The sequence below is a fragment of the Papio anubis genome, chromosome 17, assembly GCF_008728515.1.
Source record: "Papio anubis isolate 15944 chromosome 17, Panubis1.0, whole genome shotgun sequence".
Classification (NCBI taxonomy): domain Eukaryota; kingdom Metazoa; phylum Chordata; class Mammalia; order Primates; family Cercopithecidae; genus Papio; species Papio anubis.
The window spans coordinates 73,840,248-73,861,525 of NC_044992.1; the positions used below are offsets into that span (position 1 = coordinate 73,840,248).

General features: G+C 57.8%; 1 protein-coding gene and 1 long non-coding RNA gene across 2 annotated transcripts in view; both read right to left on the reverse strand.

The window, feature by feature from the left end:
• The window catches only part of SECTM1 (secreted and transmembrane 1), a 14,128-nt gene extending 3,951 nt beyond the window's left edge, over positions 1–10,177 (reverse strand). The window contains 2 exon segments of the mRNA XM_017950107.3: positions 2,833–2,990; positions 9,887–10,177. Of these exon segments, the coding sequence (XP_017805596.1) occupies positions 2,833–2,926 (94 nt within the window). The 5' untranslated portion in view covers positions 2,927–2,990; positions 9,887–10,177.
• Positions 10,178–13,904: 3,727 nt separating this feature from the next.
• LOC116270993 lies at positions 13,905–21,070 on the reverse strand. Its single transcript, XR_004179299.1, has 3 exons — positions 19,662–21,070; positions 14,923–15,032; positions 13,905–14,195 (listed from the first exon to the last, which is right to left on the reverse strand). It is a non-coding gene; the product is annotated as an uncharacterized LOC116270993 (long non-coding RNA).
• Between the last annotated feature and the right edge of the window lie 208 nt (positions 21,071–21,278).

Below are 21,278 nucleotides of genomic sequence, written 5' to 3' on the forward strand. Positions count from 1 at the left end.
TGCGGCGGTATATCCAGGCGGCATCCGAGGGCATATCCTCGAGGCGGCGGCGGCGGTCCATGGTCCGAGGCGGTCCGAGGCGGTCCATATCCAGGGCGGTGACGCGCACAAGATTGACTGCGCAGCATCCGAGCATGCGATCGGCGGTTATCCAGGGCGCAGCGGCGAAGATCAGCATCAGCATCATGGTCCGAGGCATCAAGGTTATCCGAGGCGACTGGTCCGAGGTTGGCAATGTTATCCGAGGCGCGGCATCGTTATCCGATAAGTTATCCAGGCGTTATCCGGCGTTATCCATACAAGCGTTATCATGGTATCCAGGGCGGCGTTACATCCGGCGATCATATCCAGGGTTATCCTATATCTCGATAGCAGCACGGTTAACTGATATCCAGGCATACTCGCGGTCCAGGCGGTCTGCAGGGCGGTCTGGCGGCGGCGGCAGGCGGCAGATTGGTTCAGGTTTGGTCTGAGGGCAGATGGTTATCCTTTGCGGTTCATAGCGGTGGCGGTCTGGCGGTCTGAGGGCGGCGGCGGCAGACCAGCAGACCAGCAGCAGCATGGAAGACGGTGGTCTCGGCGGTCCGAGTGGCGGCGGCGGTCCGAGGCGGCGGCGGTTCGAGGCGGTGGCGGCAGACGGTTATTCCGGCGGCATTCAGGCGGTATATTCAGGGCGCATCCAGCGCGGCATCAGGCGGCGGTTACTGGCATATCCAGGGCGGCATCCGAGGCGGCACGGCCCCAGCGGCGGTCCGGCGGCAGCATCCAGGCGGCGGCGGTTATCTCGAGGGCAGGCGGCGCATGGCGGCGGCGAGCAGCCCCTCATACCCATGTCTGTTCCTTGGGGTGTGTCAGCTTGGATGAAGACATTTCCTATCAACTCCCTCCCCTGTACATTTCCCACTGGGGTGGGCGAAGCCCGACCCTCAGGGGTGTGCCGGGCGACTGCGCTGTGGCAGGAGTGCTGCTGCTGACCTGCCGACTCACCCTCTTCATGGGAAGCAGTGGCCAAGCTCCACCGCCCTCAGCTCCCCACTCAGTTTCTCCAAGGCCAAGGCCAGGTGCAGGTGCTTGGCTGTGTGAGGAAGGGCAGGACTTCTGCGGACACCCACAGGCCAGCCTCAGAGGCCAGCAGAGCAGACGCAGGTTCCAGTCTGTCCTTGTGCGACCCAGCCTGTGCCGTCCCCAACATCCCCCTCCCGGGCGCCCGCTCAGCTCCAGGCGGCCGGGCCAGCTCCACACACAGCTCCACAGTCCTGGGAGGTCAAGCTCTTGTAACAAGCCAGTGTGTCAGTCTCTCTCTCCCGCCTCCTGGGTGCACCCTGCCCAATAGCGACCCGTGCAGCTGCTTCCCTCAGAGGGCCAGGGCCTTTGCCCCAGCAGCCAGCTCAGGGATGCCTGAGATTCAGGTTGTGTGGCCCCGAGCACGGCACCAGCGTGGGGTCTTGGTGCTGCCACTGTCCCTGCTGCGTCAGCGTCCCCTGTGACTGGACACGGACGGACGGACGGACGGCAGGGTGAGCTCTTGGGGAGCACACAGCGTGCTGGGTGGAGCCACCATTTGGCCACATTTCACCAAATACAAAACCACATGGCAGGTGCCACATGCTGGCAAGTGCCAGGGGCCTTGGTGCCCATGGGAGGGGGTGGGCTTCAGGGGCACCTGGCCTTCAGGCTGGACTGAGTTTCCTCGGACGAGCAGGCTGGCTGCCTGTCTGGGCACTCTGAGTGTTCAGGGACCTCAGGGCCTCTACAGGCCATTGCACAAATTCACACTGTCCAGAGAGCAGCGTGCGGCTGTCGGGGGGGCCCCAGCCAGTTGCACTTTGGAGCCACTCTTGGGGGGCGGGGCCAGAATCTCCCGAAACCTGGGTTCCTCCACCTGGGATTCTTCCGTTTCGGTTTTGTTTTGTTTTTTGTTTGTTCTTAGGATTCTGACTGAACTGCTTTGGGATGTGGTTTGGGATGTGGCTGAGCTCTGACACCTTTTAAAAGCCCCTCGGGTGGCTCAGTGGCTCACGCCTGTAATCCTAGCATTTTGGGAGGCCGAGTGGGAGGATCACTTGAGCTCAGGAGTTTGAGACCAGCCTGAGCAACATGGCAAAACCCTGTCTCTACAAAAAATACACAGTTTAGCCAGGTATGGTGTGCATATCTGTGGTCCCAGCTACTCGGGAGGCTGAGGTGGGAGGATCACCTGAGCCCAGGAGGTCAAGGCTGCAATGAGCCATGACTGCACCACCGCACCCCAGCCTGGGTGTCCAGCCTGGGTGTCCAGCCTGGGTGATAGAGGTAGACCCTGTCTCAAAAAAAAAGAAAAGAAAAGCCCCTCAGGTGACTTTGCTGCACAGGCTGGGGGTCTAGAGAGCTGGGGAGGATCTCACTGGGGGACCTTGTTCAAATGCCGATCCACTCCTGGCAGGCCTGAGATACGCCTAAGGAACCCCCAGGCCAGGGCTGCTGTCTGTTTCCCGGCCACAGCACAGGTCGTAACTGACCCAGACCCTCTCGCTTAGAAACTGGTCGTGATCTTGGTCCTTCCTCACAATTGCTCTGACAGTGACCACCAGGTACCACAGCGGCCACCGCTGCCCGTCATCCATGGCAAGACACAGCCCACCCACCACTGCCTCCATCCATGGCGGGACGCGGCCGGCCCACCACTGCCTGGAGCAGCCCAGTTCCGCATGGTCGGGCCTTGGGTCTGCAGAGTCAGTCATTATCGGGGGCCTGGTGGCGTCTGGACCCAACCTCAGTCCACCCCTCCCACCCCTGCCACGCCCCCACCGGGCTCCCCTTTCCCCAGCAGAGAGGCAGGACCCTGAGACCTACCTTCATTCTGAGCACTCAAGGAGGCAGCCAGGAGCAGGAGGGCCCCAAAGGGCCAGGAAACGGGGCCGGGGAACACCAGGGGCCAGGTCTGCATGGCTGGCGGGACTTCGGCAGCCTCAGGGGCCCCTGGTCCTTGTCACTGGCTCTCGGGACACTTCCTGGAGGAAGGAAAGCCCGTGGGTCAGAGCCCCCTGTGGCTGCCAAAGGGGACAGTGGGAGCGGCTGTCGCCTGGCGGGGGCTGGGAGGCTGGGGGTCCCCACGCTCTTTCCTGAGAGGCTGTGCCTGGGATGCCAGAGCCTCCACCCTCCTTCCCTTCCCCGTGACTGTAGAGGGTGTGCGATGCTGGCTGCGCGAAACAAAGAAGACACATGGGGGCAGGGACTTGTGGGTCAGCCCTTTTGTTTTACAATAAATTACTCATGACTGCCTGAGGGTGTTTCCTGTAGAAGTGGGTCAGGACAGGTGGAAGCTTTGGTAGCTGCGTCTACCTGACACTGTACGAAGACCAGCTTCCAGCCCCAGCCCCTCACCAATGCGAAGCACGAAACCGATTCTCCATCTACTTTGGAGCATGTGTGTGATATCGCTGCACGCCCAGGGCACAACCCCAGCCCCTCACCAATGCTCCTCCGTCTACTTATCCATCTACTTAGGAGCACGTCTGTGTTACATCACTGCATGCCCAGGGCATAACCCCAGCCCCTCACCAGTGCTCCTCCGGCCACTTCTATCCATCTACTTAGCATGGTCGCCCAGCCAGAGCTTCACATAACTCTCAGGTGTCTGCCTCCTCTGTGATGCCGTCCAGACGTCCAGTCACTCACAGAGACCCTCACATGACCAGCACCCACTCTGGCCCCGGGCTTCTCCTCCAGCTAAGCCCAGCGCTTCGGACCACCACAGCTCTATAGTCAGCACCCCCCAGCCTCCATTCCCACCGTCCCCTGCCTGTCCACTGGCCCCCCTGCCCGTCCACTGGCTCCTGCCCGTCCATGGGCCCCCCACCCTCACCAGCCACCGGACCTCCTGGGGCAACCCTCAGTTGTGTTCCTTTCGAATCCATCGTTTACACCTCTGTGCGTTCCTAACACACAAGTCAGCTTTACCTCTGCTGCTCTCACTGGCAAGGCAGGCTGCTGGGCAGCTTCCAGCAGGCGAGCCTCCTTTTGCTATCTTGCCTTGGGCCTGCAAAGGCTGGGAGCCCCCAGCTGTGTGTCTCCTCTCCCGCCAGGCAGAGGCGGCTGCAGTGCACACACACACAGTGCCGGGGCCGGGTCAGAGAGGCAGGGATGAGCCTCTCAAGGGCCCCAGCGAGGTCCCAGCTTCTGTGCTTCCCACGGGGCCCCACTCAGGCCCTGCATACAGTGGGTGCTGGATACATGTGGATCTGGGTCCCCTGAGAGCAGCTGGGGGATGAGGGTCCCTGTGTGGACGCTCCACAAAGCCCCACCTGCCCCCACGCAGGAGCTAGCTCAGCTTTGCACAGGAAAGTGCCCTAACCCTAACTCTATCAGTCCCTCTGGTGGGGTCTGGGCCGATGCCCGTGCTGGTCAAAGGTCAGGCCCTCACCTGGACCAGGTGACGTGCTTTTGCCTGAACCTGCTGACATGCCTGCTGGACTTTGAAAGGCACCAGGGAAGGGAAAATGAGGGGAGGCGGCCTGGGTCTGTTCCAGGTAGGGCAGCGGGCGAGGCCCAGCAGGAGCCCTGGCAGGACTTTCCCTTCAGCCAAGAGAACACCGCCTTCGAAGGAGGCTGGGGCAAGGGTTCCTGGCCAGGCTGCCCTGCTGCTCGGGTCCCTGCACCTCTGCTGGGAAAAGTCCCTAGGTAGGGCGGTGACTCCAGCCCTGCCTCTCCCAGCTCCCAGTGCACCCCACACACCAGCGTGCAGGTGACCTGCAGGGAACTCCCATGAGGGAGTTGTGTAAAGCGACCTTCAGACGAGCTATTTATAGATGTCTGTAGTTTTGTAGATGTGCGTTTCTCCAAACAAACAAACCGCCAGAAAGTGTCACACCAGGACACTTCACCAACCCCGGGAACCCCATGTTACCAGGGGTCCTCCCAGAGGCTGGAGTCTGGGCCTGCTGAGGACCGGGCTTGCAGATGGGCTCCGGCCCTCTCATCCCATTGCCCCAAGTGTCCCAGCCCCCTCTGAGCCTCCCTCTAGTCATCTCTGGGCCCTGCACAGCCACAGGCAGCCGCCCGGTCATTCCCACACTCTCACCGTGGTCCTGCCTCCACACGGAAACCCCTGCCAGCCGCGGAGTGCAGGTGTGGGGACACGTCCCTGCAGGTGGGCACGTCACCAACCCCGAGGTGCTGCTGAGGCTCGGGCACGGTCCCACGTTGGCACAGGGTGGGGGTGCCGTGTCCCGAGGTCTGGGTTCCCCACTTCAGGCAGCTACTGCGCTCAGGATGAGTCCCGTCCCTTCTGTCGGACACCCCATCCCACCCTGCCGGGGCCTGGGTTCGAGGGGAGGGAACCCACCCCGAGACCTTTTGTGGCCTCTCACTAACACCCGCTTTCCTGCTGTGACCCCTCAGGGCTGCTCAGATGGGCTTGGAGACAGGCTAGGGCCCCATCTCCCATCATGCATCTAGCGTTCTGGATTAGCTGGAAGCCCGATGGGGTCTCTCTGGGCTAAAATCAAGGGGTGGGCCAGGGTGGTCCCTTCTGGAGGCTCCAGGCGGAATCCGTCCCTCTCCGTCTCCAGCGCCCAGAGGCATCCGCATCCCTTGGCTCACAGGCCCTCTGCCACCTCCCCACCACCGCCCCCCAGCTGCTTTCCTTGTCTCCCTGACTCCCCCTCCTCCCTCCCTCTCCTGGAGACCCTGTGATGGCATCAAGGGCCCCCCTGGGTGACCCAGGACACACGCCCCAGCTCAGCACCCGAGACTTCATCCCATCTGCACAGTCCCTTTGCCATGTCAGGTTCTGGGATGAGGACATGACATCTTTGGGGACTGGTAGCCGACCACAGAACCCCCATCCCCAGTGCAGTGGGAGACTCAGGCCACCTGGAGACCCCGCATGGAGGTGAGATTCACACAAGGAGACCGCAGTTGGGCCGGGGTCCGGCTCCCCTCACCCCACGCTCCACGATGCCAGCTCAGCACGCCCACCTTGGAGCCATGCAGATGGACAGCAGGGAGGGTCGGGGCTGCTGGGGGCTCTCCCACTGCTCTCCGCACTACCCCGCCGACTGTGTCCGGGAGGGGTGCCCTGCTGTTCTCCCCAGGCTGCTCTGGGGGGTCCTGCCCTCACCTAGAGCCCGAGGCCATCTGAGTCTGTTTCATAAACGCTTCCAGGGACTGCCCTGCCACTGTGTTAAGGGGGGAACTCTGGGCACACAGCCAAAGGTCACAGATCCCCAGAGCCCCGAGGGTGCTGCATCCACCCCACCTGCCCACCCAGGTGCTAGTTCTGCCACCTGCCTGTGTCCTGAGTCAGCCCTGACTCCGCAAAGAGCTGCACTGTGAGCCAGACCTCAGCAGCTGGGTCCTGAAGGCCCCCGAGGGCCAGTTGCATGCACCTGGCTTCATGCCAAGCTCCTCCCGCCTGGCAGTGGCTGCATCTGCCTCCCCTCCGCCCTGAGTGTCCCAAGTCTGTCCGCTCTGTGTTCCATGGGGTCAGCAGTGCAGTGGAATCTCTGCTCTCAGGGGCTACAGCGGCTCCTAGATGCCTCTGCCGCCGCAGGTGGACCCTGCAGCTCCATCTCCCAGCCTTCCTGCCCGATTGCTTCCCGAAGACCCAGGGTCCTGGGCTGCCCTCGTTGGGGAGAGGGGGGTGGGAGTGAGAAGCTGGCACTGTCCCTCTTTCTGGCCTCATCCCCTCCACGGTCTCAGCCCCTGGCAGCCTGGACTGCACCGTTCTGGAGATGCTGCCTCCCCGCCAAGTCCCTTCAGCCCAACTGTGGTGGTGGCTGCTGCTTCTCACACGTGGATCCTCTCACTGCCTCTCCCCGGCCCTCCCTTCCTCCCAGCACCTTCACCAGCTCCCCACTGAGTGCCCTCCGATGTTGGCGGCCCTGACCCTTGCCTAGCCAGGGGTGAAGGGCAGCAAGGGCTGGGCTGGAGGGTACCAGGAGCAGGTGGCGGTGCCCTCCCCATCGGTCCACACCCGGCAGGTGGCGGGAAAGGTGTGGAATGAGTCAGCCGTGGAGGGGAGCCCCAGGCCTGGAAGACCCCTGTCTTTGGCTTGAGAATGACTTTGAAGGGCTCAGGGGGAAGGGAGCTGAGGGGCGACAGGATGGAGAGTGGCAATCTGGCTCTACTCTGAGGCTTTAGGCTGCGAACTGTGTGTGGCCCCAGCTCTGTCTGGGCAGCAGGTGTCAGGGACATTGGGTTGCTGCAGGGAATTTGCTCCGTTTATTGGAAGAAAACGCACTGGGCGACACAGGCCCCTCTCAGGTCATCAGGCATCAGTGTACCTGCACATCTGGTCACATCTGAGTCTCAGATAAACAACCAACGATGTCCTGGTAAAAGCTTGTCCCGTGGGACACTTGGGACACACTTATATTAAAACACGATTAATGATCTCAAACTCAGATGTTGCTGGGTATCCTGTGTCAGCCCTGTCACTCTGCCCCTGTCTGCCTGAGTCCTCTCCTGCCATCCTCCTGACCAGAGGCGTGGGCTCGAGTTGAAAACCGTGCAGTGGCTAAAAATCAGAGACAGTGCAAGCGGCAGGGTGCAGCCACCGGGAAAGTGGCCAGGTGGGCGGTGACCGGCCCAGCAGCTCCGTTTATGGTACAAGGAGACCAGGCTCAGGGAGACCAGGCGCACGGAGCCTCAAAACTTCCAGAGTGGGCTGGGTGCAGTGGCTCATGCTTGTAATCCCAGCACTTTGGGAGACTGAGGCAGGTGGATCACCTGAGGTTGGGAGTTTGAGACTAGCCTGGACAACATGGTGAAACCAAGTCTCCACTAAAAATACAAAAAAATTAGCCAGGCCGGGTGGTGTGTGCCTGTAATCCCAGCTACTTGGGAGGCTGAGGCAGGAGAATTGCTTGAACCCGGGAGGTGGAAGTTGTGGTGAGCTGAGATCGTGCCACTGCACTCCAGCCTGGGTAACAAGAGCGAAACTCTGTCTCAAAAAACAAACAAACAAAACAAAAACAAAAAACAAACTTCTAGACTGGGAAAAGATGGGGGCAGCAATCAGATTTCTCTCAAACCACGAAAACAGGGGTCGGCATCTGAGGAGCTGGCACCAGACACAGTAGGGTCTGAATGCTCCCCAACCAGGATTGACGCATAGGCTTGGAGCCGTTCCCAGTGACACGCCTAGGAAAGTCCATGCACCACCCAGCAAGCCTGTGCGCGCCTATTCCCGCTCCTTGGTGCCCCGGGCACCTGCCTGTCCCGGCTCCCACAGGTGCTGGGTGTGTGGAAGCTCAGGTCCCCTCGGGCTGGGTTCACTGGGGTCCTCCTGTGTGGTCAGTGGACTCTCTACCCCCACAGCACCTGAGCGGTGGCTGACAGTGCTTTCCCAGCTGCTGCAGGGCTCAGGCAACACAGGTGACCCCACATCGCTACAGAGAATGAGCACACCAACACCTCTCAGAAGACAGCTGCAGCTTGCGGAGGCCATGGAGCCCACCCAGGCCCACGGTGTGGACGTCTCTGCCCTGGTCTCTGCTGGAGCAGGCCCAGAGGGGACCCCAGGTGGTCAGCAAAGTCCCCTCAGGCCTGGGGGCTAGATCAGGCTAACCCTTCCTCCTCAGCATTTGCTCACCTGTCCCCTCTGTTGGTGGCCTCCTGTCCTCCTGCTCTGGGCTCAGCAGCGGCCCCCTGGAGAGGCCCTACCACCACCCCCCGCCCTGCTGGAGACAGGCCTCCTGCCCTGGCCCCCGCAGCCAGTCACCCTGGGCCTCCCAGAAGCCAAGGATCCTCTGCCGACGACGGGCAGAAAACGTGCTTCTCAAGCTGCAGGTGAATGACCAGTAGTGGGCAAGGAACTGAATGTGGACATTCCTGCGGAGTCAGCAAAACCAGCGCCAGAAGGGGCAGCTGAGGGCCTGCCTGGGTGAGGGGAAGCCTCACGGTTCCTGTTTTATGAGTTTGCTGTGAGCGCACACGAAGCTGTGGCTGTGGAGTGTGCAACAGTCCACGCGTGCCTGCGTGTGCTCATGCGTGCGTGTGTCCACCAGCTCGTGTGCGCTCGTGTGAGCGAGTGCGTTTTGCTCACAACTTGGTCGCAGCGACGGCGCAGGGAACCCCGGGTGAGGCCGAGGACCAGGAAAGGCGAAGGGGGCTCCGACCCACTGGACTTAGGGGAGCCCCGGGTCCGAGACGCCGCCTCTGTCCCTTCAAGAATCGAGCCCGGGGCGCAGGGCAGAGACGCGGGTCCCCACACGGCCCGGCCCGTAGCTGGTTCCCGCCCCTCCCGGAGCGCGCCCGCTGCGCCCCCGCCCGCCTGGCCGGTGACTCGCGCTCAGGGCCGGCGGGGGGTGACGGTCCCCGAGGCAGAGGCGCTGCAGCCCCAGAGTCCCCATCCCTGCGCGGACCGGCGACCCCGGTGCACCGAGAGGCCCTAACACAGAGTGCCCAGCACCGAGCCCCCAGCACCGAGTTCTCAGCACTGAGCCCCCAGCACCGGGTCCTCAGCACCAAGTCCCCAGCACCGAGTCCTCAGCACCCAGCCCCCAGCACTGGGTCCTCAGCCCTAACTCCCCAGCACCGAGTCCCCAGCACCGAGTCCTCAGCACCGAGTCCCCAGCACCGAGTCCTCAGCACAGAGCACCCAGCACCGAGTCCTCAGCACCCAGCCCCCAGCACTGGGTCCTCAGCCCTAACTCCCCAGCACCGAGTCCTCAGCACCGGGTCCTCAGCACCGAGTCCCCAGCACCGAGTCCTCAGCACAAAGCACCCAGCACCGAGTCCTCAGCACCCAGCCCCCAGCACTGGGTCCTCAGCCCTAACTCCCCAGCACCGAGTCCCCAGCACCGAGTCCTCACCCCGGGGCACACAGCACCAAGTTCCCAGCACCGAGCCCGCTCCGCGCCCGCCCCTCTGGTTCCCCCGCCCGTCCCTCTCCGCGCCTCACCGGGTCCGCTGCGGGACGCGCTCCTCCGGGATGCAGCTTCTCCGGCCCCGGAGCCCCAGGAAAATGAAACAGACGAGAGGGAGGGGCCGGGAGGAGGCGGCGGACCCGCGCCGGACCCACCCCCCGATGAGGAAGGAGCGGGGTTTACGGGAAGCCGCCGAGTTTCGGGAACACCCCGCGTTCGCAGCAAGCGTGACAGGGAATTTGCTGTTTTCACGCGAGGCACCGCACCCGCGGTTCACGCTAAAGGCAGCGGGAAAACGGCCAGGGGCGTGTTTCCAGGAGAGTTCGCGTCTGGGCGGGTCCAGCTCGCGCGTTCCCCGCGGGGCAGGTCGGCTCCGCTCGCAGCTGCCGCGAGTCTGTGCACGGGGCGAGCTGGGCGGGTCGAGGGGGCCGCTGCGGGGAGCGGGGAGCGGGGAGCGGGGAGCGGGGAGCGGGGGCGGCCCCCAGACGGCCGGGGTGCGCGGGCAGAGCGAGCGGGGCAGCGGGAGGGTCGGAGGCCCTTTCACAAAAGCGCGCGGAGCAGAGGAGCGATCCCCCAGCTCCCGCGCAGAGGGTCCTGCACCTGCGGCCCGGGCCTTCGGGCGTCCTGAGGCCCCTGCGGAGCTGCTGGCCTGGCCAGTCCAGGAGGAGGGGCCCAGCCTGTTGGGGCAGGAGATGGGGTGCGGGTGGAAGGCTCCAAGATGCATCTGGGCTGGGAACGCACAGACACCCCAGGTGGGTTGAAGGTGGGTCGAGGAGGCCTGGAGGACCCGGTGCATGGGGGGGTGGCAGGCAGGCCACATCCTCCACTAGAACCCAAGGGGGCACGCGGGCAGGTGCGGGCGGGGTCAAGGATGAAGTGGTATCTTCGGGACACTAGGAGGAGGCCCCACAGGCTGCAGTCACGTGAGTGGGCAAGTCCCCACCCGGCAGATGGTGGGGGACACCGGGGTGTGGGCAATGCCCCCAGTTTCGTGGAAGAGAGGAAGGAGCAGAACCAAATTCTGTGAAACCCTCAAATCTGGGGAATGGACAGAGCAGGGCCAGACTGGACGCTGAACCTTGGGGCCTGCAGCTCGGCCGTCAGACCCAGGGCCCAGGGGTGGATAGCACCCAACAAAGTCCCCCAGGATGTTCAAAAGAGAAACCGTCGCCAGATTGGCAGGTGAAACACAGCCTGTCATCCTCCCAGCAAGATGGTACCATGGCCGGGGCACAGAGGTCAGATTCCCCAGCTCCCGCCCTCGGGGAACCCCCAGCCACCCTGGCTGCCAGTGAGATGCTGGAGAAGGGGCTGAAATTCCACCTGCCCACGTCCTCTGCACAGAGGGGCTTGTCTCCGAGGCCACATGCCCCGGCAGCCACAGCTTCCTTCTCCTCTTTTCCTGCCCACTAGGGTCTCTCAACTCAAAGGGGGCTCTAGTTCCTTGGGGCGGGGGTTCCGGCTGCTTAGGTAGGAGCACCTGCACCATGAGGCCCTGGAGGGCAGCTGAAGGCTGGCAGACTTTTGTCCCGTGATGGGACACCTTTGGGAGTTGGAGGAAAACGCATATCCTGATAAAGCAATCATGTTGTGAAAGTGAAACTAGTTTGTGTATTTTGTTTACTTTAGAAGTAATACAGGCACAGAAACAAAATAGAATGAAACCAACTGTTGCCTTTTCCTCCCCACCCTGGCTTCAATTCCCAGGGCTGAGTTATGGACACTGCCTCAGTTATCCTTCCAGAAGTTCTCCTGGTCCATACAAACAGCACAGTCATCCACTCATGTTTCTTTCTTTCTTTCTTTCTTTCTTTCTTTCTTTCTCTCTTTCTTTCTCTCTTTCTTTCTTTCTTTCTTTCTTTCTTTTTTTTTAGACAGAGTCTCGCTCTGTTGCCCAGGCTGGAGTGCAGTGCTGTGATCTCGACCACTGCAACCTCCAACTCCCGGGTTCAACTGATTCTCCCGCCTCAGCCTTCTGAGTAGTTGGGATTGCAGGCATGTGTCACCATGCCCGGCTAATTTTTGTAGTTTTAGTAGAAATGGGGTTTCACCATGTTGGCCAGGCTGGTCTTGAACTCCTGACCTCAGGTGATCCAGCTGCCTTGGCCTCCCAAAGTGCTGGGGTTACAGGTGTGAGCCACTATGTCTGGGCAGTATCTTTCCTTTTTTTTTTTTTCTTGTTTTTGAGACGGAGTCTCGCTCTGTCACCAGGCTGGAGTGCAGTGGCGTGATCTCAGCTCACTGCAAGCTCTGCCTCCCAGGTTCACGCCATTCTCCTGCCTCAGCCTCCCGAGTAGCTGGGACTACAGGCACCCGCCACCACACCCGGCTAATTGTTCTGTATTTTAAGTAGAGATGGGGTTTCACTGTGTTAGCCAGGATGGTCTCGATCTCCTGACCTCACGATCCACCCATCTTGGCCTCCCAAAGTGCTGGGATTACAGGCGTGAGCCACCGTGCCGGGCCATATCTTTCCATTTCTATACAATGCTGGGATCAGGCATCTTAGGGTAGGTACGTGGCTCATTCCTTCACCCTTGGCCTGGCCTTGAATCACAGCCTCTGCTGCGCCAGGTGACATGTGGAGTTTCATTTCCTTTCTGTTCTAGGAATTTGTAGATTTTGGTTGTGATTTCCTATTTAACTCTCCAAATTATTCAGCAGCATATAATTAAAATCCCCAAGGTCCTGGAGCATTTGCTTTTCTTTTTTTTTTGAGACGGAGTCTTGCTCTGTCGCCCAGGCTGGAGTGCAATAGTGCTCACTGGAACCTCTGCCTCCCTAGTTTAAGCGTTTCTCCTACCTCAGCCACCCGAGTAGTTGGGACTACAGGCGCCCGCCGCCACGCCCGACTAATTTTTTTTTTTTTTTTTTTTTTTGGTATTTTTGATAGAGACTGGTTTCACTATGTTGGCCAGGCTGGTCTCGAACTCCTGAGCTCAGGCAATCCACCCGCCTCAACCTCCCAAAGTGCTGGGATTAGAGGCATGAGCTACCCTGCAGGTCACGTTTGCTTTTCTTTGTGTTATCAACTTGTAACTTGATTCTCTGGGTTCCCTCGCCTGCAGGGAACTGCAGGACCCTTTTATGGAAGGGTCTCTGACCGTCCCGCTGTCCCGCTCATTCTGCCCGCACACCCCCGGCCACCCGGGGGCTGCCTCCCCAGCCCTCGGCCCACGCACAGACTCGCAGCCTCCCGGGAGAGGAGCCAACCAGCCCTGCAGTTTTGTGCATGACTCAGTCGTACCCACTGCTCACTGACTGGAAGGGCCTCATGGGTCCTTGCCACGTGTAATATTCTCTGACTGTTGAGAGCGGGGGTCTCTGCAGGTGTCCCTGCTGTCAAGGCGTCAGTGGGGTAGGTTAGGTCTTTTATATACTTGTCAATTTTTTTTTTTTTTTGGGATGGAGTCTCGCTCTGTCACCCAGGCTGGAGTGCAATGGCGCCATCTCGGCTCACTGCAAGCTCCGCCTCCCGGGTTCACGCCATTCTCCTGCCTCAGCCTCCCAAGTAGCTGGGACTACAAGCGCCCACCACCACGACCGGCTAATTTTTTGTATTTTTAGTAGAGACGGGGTTTCACCGTGTTAACCAGGATGGTCTCGATCTCCTGACCTCGTGATCCGCCCGCCTTGGCCTCCCAAAGTGCTGGGATTACTGGCGTGAGCCACCACGTGCAAAACCCTACCGTGAATAGTAGAGTGACTGTAGCAATTCCTGCAAGGGTGATGTAGTGGATTATTTCCGTCTAAAATCTGACTGGCCAAGACATAGCATTTCCCTTTGGGGGGTCTATGAAGTTCCTTGGTTTTATTTTTATTTTTTATTTTTTTTTGAGATGGAGTCTCGCTCTGTCGCCCAGGCCAGAGTATAGTGGCATGATCTCGGTTCACTGCAAGCTCCACCTGCCGGGTTCACGCCATTCTCCAGCCTCAGCCTCCTGAGTGAATAGCTGGGACTACAGGCACCAGCCACCACGCCTGGCTAATATTTTTGTATTTTTAGTACAGACGGGGTTTTACCATGTTAGCCAGGATGGTCTCGATCTCCTGACCTTGTGATCCACCCACCTTGGCCTCCCAAAGTGCTGGGATTACAGGCGTGAGCCACCGTGCCCAGCCCCGAAGTTCTTTGGTTTTATTTTTCCAAACAGAGAAACCCCTGGGTTATGGGTACCCTACTCACTTTCCTTACCTGGCAGAATTTGCAGGAGAATTACCCGGAACTAGCGTACTGATCCCGGTTTTTACATTACCCATCCCTTTCTGTTTCTTCCAAGCTGCAGGAGAGCACCACTTGGTTCACGGGAATAAGCAGGGTTGGTCTAAAATGTCGGCGAAAAGCTGAAAAACAATTCATGAGACTAGGATTTAATGGCAAATAAGTTTTGGGACACAATTTCTCTCTCCAGTCCTCATTTTTGGTAAAAACAAATTATGATAGGACCATGTTGTTTGTAGAATAAACTTTAGTCTTTTTTTTTTTTTTTTTTGAGACAGAGTCTCGCTCTGCCGCCCAGGCTGGAGTGCAGTGGCGTGATCTCAGTTCACTGCAAGCTCCACCTCCCAGCTTCACACCATTCTCCTGCCTCAGCCTCCCGAGTAGCTGGGACTACAGGCGCCTGCCACCACTCCTGGCTAATTTTTTGTATTTTTTTAGTAGAGACGGGGTTTCACCGTGTTAGCCAGGATGGTCTCGATCTCCTGACCTTGTGATCTGCCCGCCTTGGCCTCCCAAAGTGCTAGGATTACAGGCGTGAGCCACCACGCCCGGCCTAAACTTTAGTCTTATACGTGGCCTGATTATTTGCATGAAATGCAGCAAAAATAATTATTTCCACATAGGTCTTTTGGACTGTCTTTGATGGACTCTGTTCCACAAGGAATCTCAGATAAGACCACTTTGAGTCAAGCCCAGACATGGGTTTGGACCCTCAAACACCTGAGAGTTGGGGAATCCTTTTCTCTTAAGGTCCCACCATAAACTTGGAGCTCCTGGATGCATTAGAAAGTGACATTCTTTACCGACCACAGGTTAGGAACCCTAGATAGGTATGAGGCCAGTTCTCACCATGGGGCTTTTATCAGCTCTGCAAGTCACGACTGAGTCCTTGAAGGGTTTGCAGTCAATACCCTTCCAGTCAAAGCCTTGATAAAATAACCAGTTTCTCCAACTGCATCCTGTTAAAAAGAAAAATGGATTCTTATTGCACTGATGCAAACAACTGTATTGCCATCAGAGTACTCACAGATAGTTTCCAAATTCTAGAGGAACCCGGCAGAGAAACAAACATGCTCCAAATTTCTTTCACAGGAGTTTGCTCTGCTCAATTATTAAAGGCCGTGAATAGTTCAAGTTTCCTTGACTCTGAAAAACAAGACAAGGATCAGCAATATTCCAAGCAAAAGTCAAAAAGGTGCTGTCTGAGTGCCGTCCATTTAGTCAACTCCTGTTTTGCTTGACATTCGTGAACATTTCAGTTCTTTGTGAGTCCTGTAAGTTTTCCTCTGCTCCAAAAAAAAAAACAAACAAAAAAACAAAAACAAAAAGGCCAGGCGTGGTGGCTCACATCCGTAATCCCAGCACTTTGGGAGGCCAAGGAGGGCAGATCACTTGAAATCAGGAGTTCGAGACCAGCCTGGCCAACATGGTAAAACCCCATCTCTACTAAAAATACAAAAATTAGCCAGGCGTGGTGGTGCACACCTGTAATCCCAGCTACTCAGAAGACTGAGGCAGGAGAATCACTTCAACCCAGGAGGCTACAGTGAGCTGTGACTGTGCCACTGCACTCCAGGCTGGGCAACAGGGCGAGACTCTGTCTCAAAAAAGTTCCAGGGCCTAATCTTGAAATAGACAGACCAACCCTGGAAACTCAGTGGCAAAATTCCAGAGGTTTCCCCCAGGCAGCGAGTCAGCCACCCAGTCATTAATCAGATGACCCCAGTCCGCGCTCCAGGTGGACTGGGACCCAAGATGGCCACTGCAGACAGACACACAGACCTTGTACCCAGTAGAGCACCTGCCTCCCACGCCAGCTTGCCCTTTACAAGCCCCTGCCTTCTCCCTACGAATTTGAAGTGGTTGTTTTGAACGGGAGTGCGGCCCCTTGCCCATGACTAGTTTTGGTTAATAAAGTCACTTTCGGCCGGGCACGGTGGCTCACGCCTGTAATCCCAGCACTTTGGGAGGCCGAGACAGGCGGATCACGAGGTCAGGAGATCGAGACCATCCTGGCTAAGCTGGTGAAACCTCGTCTCTACTAAAAAAATCCAAAAAACTAGCCGGGCGAGGTGGCGGCGCCTGTAGTCCCAGCTACTCGGGAGGCTGAGGCAGGAGAATGGTGTAAACCCGGGAGGCGGAGCTTGCAGTGAGCTGAGATCCGGCCACTGCACTCCAGCCTGGGTGACGGAGCGAGACTCTGTCTCAACAACAACAACAACAACAAAATAAATAAATAATAAATAAATAAAGTCACTTTCTTTCCACCAGGCCTCTCTCTTGATCACTGGACTCTGCAAGTGCTGACGAACGGAACTTGCGTTTGGTTACAATTTTGGTGGCCCATGTGGGGAACTTGTGTGCTTTGGGGGGCCCAAGCCCGCCCATCTGGTTTCTGTTGGACAGGGCGTCGGTTCACCTGTGAGTTCCAGCTGCTCGTGGCCGCTGAGCCTGTGGCTGGAACGGGAGGAGCTGCCCTGCAGCCGCTGAGATGCTTTCGTCCGGGAGTCCTGTCTTCCTCTTCCTGCTGCCTTCAACGCTTTGCTGGCACAAAGGAAGTGACTTTTGGAGAAGTTAATAAACTTTGGAACTTGGGAACTTTGGAACTGGGTGCATTAGTCGGAGTTACCCAGGGACCCTCTGCCTCTCTGGGATGTGGCTAGGGCCCTGCTCTGTTTAGACTTGGCTGTGAGTGACACCAGTTGGGCATTTGATGCATTTGAATTTGTTTGTGTTTGTGGCACCCTCGGGGCTCTGTTCAGTGAGGGCTCAGTCGCCCGAGGGGCCGTTTGAAACTGAGGCCAGGGATGTGGGACTCTACCGAACCCCTTGAAGGGGATTTGTTTGGAAGCAGCTGTTGGTTTGTGCGCATGAGTGTGTGCACCCTGACCTCTCTCTCCTTCCTCCCATGTCCTCCTGCTGTCCGCCACCAAAGCCTTATTCCTCTTGGTCAAAAGCACCCTTAGCTCCCTGTGACTGCAAACAGTTGACCTTGACAGGTGACCTGCGGAGGTGGGAGGGATTCGTCCAACACCGCACAGGTCTGGGGTGCTGAGGCTCTCCCTGATGGGAGATGATTGAGGGTGAGGGGGTGCTGGCTCTGCACCATGCAGTGGCTGGAGGCTCCCTGGCCTCCTTCCTGCAAACCCTTCTCCGCTTTCCTTTCTTTGCTATTTTCCTGTTCAATCCAGGGATCTAGCCCAAAAAGGGAAAGACAGTTTCCAACATCCTGGCCCCTGCTTTTGTCGTCCTCTTAGGGACTCCAGCTGGTTACATACGACAGCCCATTTGTGTGGGCAAATGACAGTGAGAAAAATTCAGACCTCCAACGGTGAACCTGCGCTGTAGTTACGTACAGTCTTCTGAGGTGCTCTCTCATCCTCTCTTTTCTTTTCTGCTTTCAACCTGCTGTTATGAAGCTGCTGGTGTGAAGACTCATTATTTATGGTCTAACTAGAATGTAAACGTTGGAAACTCATTTGAAATTGAAGAGAAAGAGGGTAAAACAATTTGTTTTGTTTTGCTTTGTCTTGTTTTTTAAAACCAAACTGCCACAGAGATTGGTTCAGGCTCTCCTTGGATGACCTATCGGGTGACAAGGGTTAGCCAAGTGAGCGGGTTCCAGTTCTGTCAGCACAGCCACCGGCAGCCCCCTGGCTCCTACAGGTCCAGGAGTTTGTGACTTTACCATTGCCGTGGCAACACCCAGATGTTACTGCCCTTTCCTGGCAATGACCCAGAGGCAGCTCCGCTTTTCTAGGAAATTCCGAATGCCCCGCCCCCTAATTTGCATGTAGTTAAAAGTGGGTATAATGTGCCGGCCACCCCACCCGGAGCTGCTGCTGTCCGCGCACTGCCTCCGGGACGGCCCTGCTTGGAGGGTCCTCATGGAGCTGTGACATGCCACCACCTCAGTGAAGCTGCTTTCAAGGGAGGAGGAAAGGAAAAAGCTGGGCAGACAGCTGAAGCTGGTCTTTGGTAAAATTCTTTTTTTTCTTTTTTTTTTTTGAGATACAGTCTTGCTCTGTCACCCGGGCTGGAGTGTAGTGGTGCGATCTCAGCTCACTGCAACCTCCACCTCCCAGGTTCAAGCGATTCTCCTGCCTCAGCCTCTTGAGTAGCTGGGATTACAGGTGCCCGCCACCACGCCTGGCTAAATTTTGTATTTTTAGTGAAGATGGGATTTTGCCATGTTGGCCAGGCGGGTCTCGAACTCCTGACCTCAGATGATCCTCCTGCCTTGGCCTCCCACAGTGCTGAGATTACAGGCGTGAGCCACGGCACCTGGCCTTAAATCGTTTTTAGCCACAGATAATACGGCACACTTTTCAGAGACGGAGCCATCCACATCACAGGTGGTGAGAGTCTCGAGTCCTCCTCAGCCCCAGGTGGCTCTTCCTTACTCTGCTCCTGTGGCTCCTTCAGACTTCACGGAGCTAAAAGCAAAGAAAACTACGTATTCTACCTACCCCTCCGCTTTGACACAAAAGGAGGCGCGACCATCACGGTGTCCTGAGCTCAGCCTGGCCCACAGGAGGCCCTCCTGGTGGGTGGGGGCGGCCTCCCAGGCATGGCTGCTGCGCTGGATGGGGGTGACTAAGTCAACAGCCCCTTGTGTGCGTGCATGGGCTGACTCTGGCCTTCAGCAGTCACAGTCCCACAGGAGACACCGTGGGGGATTCTCGGTGTGTCCCCCCTGAGAACCTCCCGGAGGTCATCTTTTTTGGTTTTTTTTTTTTTGAGACGGAGTCTCGCTCTGTCGCCCAGGCTGGAGTGCAGTGGCCGGATCTCAGCTCACTGCAAGCTCCGCCTCCCGGGTTTAAGCCATTCTCCTGCCTCAGCCTCCCGAGTAGCTGGGACTACAGGCGCCCGCCACCACGCCAGGCTAGTTTTTTTGTATTTTTTAGTAGAGACGGGTTTTCACCGTGTTAGCCAGGATGGTCTCGATCTCCTGACCTCGTGAGCCGCCTGTCTCAGCCTCCCAAAGTGCTGGGATTACAGGCTTGAGCCACCGCGCCCGGCCGTGTTTCTCTTTAGGGCAAATCCCCACCCCGCCCCGGGCTGCCAGCTGCCACATCTCCCAACGTGGGGAGCGGGGAGGGCGGAGTTGCAGGGGGTGGTTGCAGGGTGAGGGTGTGTCTGGCTGCACAGATTTCCACGCCTGTGGGCTGGGCAGGAGTGCAGCAGGCCAGGTCTCACGAATGTGGGCCTCCATGACCAGTTTCAGTACTGAGGGAGTTAAAAGCCAGCACCCTTGTACCAAGGCTGGAATGTAACAAAAACCCACCAAGAGTTCTGCCTAGCCCTTTCCTGGGCTTTAAAGCATGAAAAAATAACAAAGGAATTCTTAATAGGACCCATTTAGGATTAAACACGTTTTATTGCCGCTCTGAAGAAACTCCCCAGGCCTCCACAAACAAGCTTACTGGGGGCGGGAAGGAACTTCTCCAACCTCGTGACTTAGCAGGAGACAAGATAAGGGTCATGACCCCAGCACCTGGACCCATCTAGATGAGTAAATGTACTGAGGGCCCAGAGGAAGGGCTTCAGGACTCAGACCTGTTACAGATGAGAAGTTCATCACTTACGTCTTTAGATGACATTCTTACACGTGGACATAGAGCTGAAAGGGTAGATAAGCTCTGGAGGACTTTGTCATTTGAGCTGGTCTGGAGATAATGTCCAGGCCTCCTTCTTGTGACTGGTTGGGGAAATAAATACGTGCTTCCCCCCCAGTTCAACTGCGCCTCGTTATGGGGCCCGACCTTCAGTTTGGTCCGAGAACGGGAGCTCCCTCTCATCCCAGGACCTGCTGCTGCTCCTGGTCACGGCTGCAGCTCTGTCCGCCTTTCTGTCCAGGCTGCCAGCTCGCCGCTCTCCCCACATCTGGCTCCCGGCTGTCATGCAGGGTCACATCGTCCCCAGAGTTCTGCTAACACAAGTGAAGTCTCGTCGGTGTGACCTCAAACAGCTACAAAGGCCGTTTCTGTGACGCGGAGACCACACGCTGAGTCTCCGGGCGAAGCCTCGCTCGGCAGGGCCGCCGGCCGGTGCCTGGTCTCCGTGTTCTGTGCCGCAGATGCCGCGTGACTGTGTTTCCCACTGCCTGTGTGTAGGTGGGACCCCAAGATAACGTTTTTCTGAAATGAGTATAATCCAGTGCCGTTCCTCAGATGATTGTTTATAAAATTGGAAAAACTAGTTCTAAAGTTCACACGAAATAGCAAAGAGGGCCGGGCGTGGCGGCTCACGCCTGTAAACCCAGCACTTTGTGTCACGTGCCTCTGTGTGACACGGCACCAACGGGCTTTGTGTGAGCAACAAGGCTGTTTATTCACGTGGGTGCAAGTGGGCTGAGTCTGAGAAGAGTCGGCAGAGGGAGGTAGGGGTGGGGCTGCTTTACAGCAATGAGGTAAACACTGGAAAGTTACAGTTAAAGGTGGTTACCTGTTGTCAGCAGAGGGGGGCACAAGGTACCTGGTGGGGAGACCATAAGACTCGTTGTCCAGAAGAAGGATGTCACGAGGTCAGTCGATCAGGTGGGGGCAGGGCAGGAACAAATCATAATGGAATGTCCTAAGGTTGGTCAATCAGTTAAGACAGGAGCTGGCTGTTTCACTTCTTTTGTAGATTTGGGTTGCCCCAGACTGCTTGGCTCTTGCAGGTCATCTGGACATATATGTGCAGGTCACAGGGGTCACAATGGCTGAGCTTCGGCTCAGAGGCTTGACAGAAGGGAGCGTGTGTCTGAGGGAGCAGCAATCGAGGAGGGGCTGCCCCTCCCCAGGAGGGCTCCAAAGGAGAAGTCGAGAAGCTGTTTCCTGCACACTCGAGTGTGAAGCTGCAAACCTCTGCCTGCTCAGCGGTAGGTTCAGGTTTAAAGACGCAGAACTTAACAAAATAGGCCGGGCGCGGTGGCTCAAGCCTGTAATCCCAGCACTTTGGGAGGCCGAGACGGGCAGATCACGAGGTCACAAGATCAAGACCATCCTGGCTAACAAGGTGAAACCCCGTCTCTACTAAAAAATACAGAAAACTAGCCGGGCGAGGTGGCGGGCGCCTGTAGTCCTGGCTGCTCGGGAGGCTGAGGCAGGAGAATGGCGTAAATCCGGGAGGCGGAGCTTGCAGTGAGCTGAGATCCAGCCATTGCAGTCCAGCCTGGGGGACAGAGCCAGACTCCGTCTCAAAAAAAAACAAAACAAAGC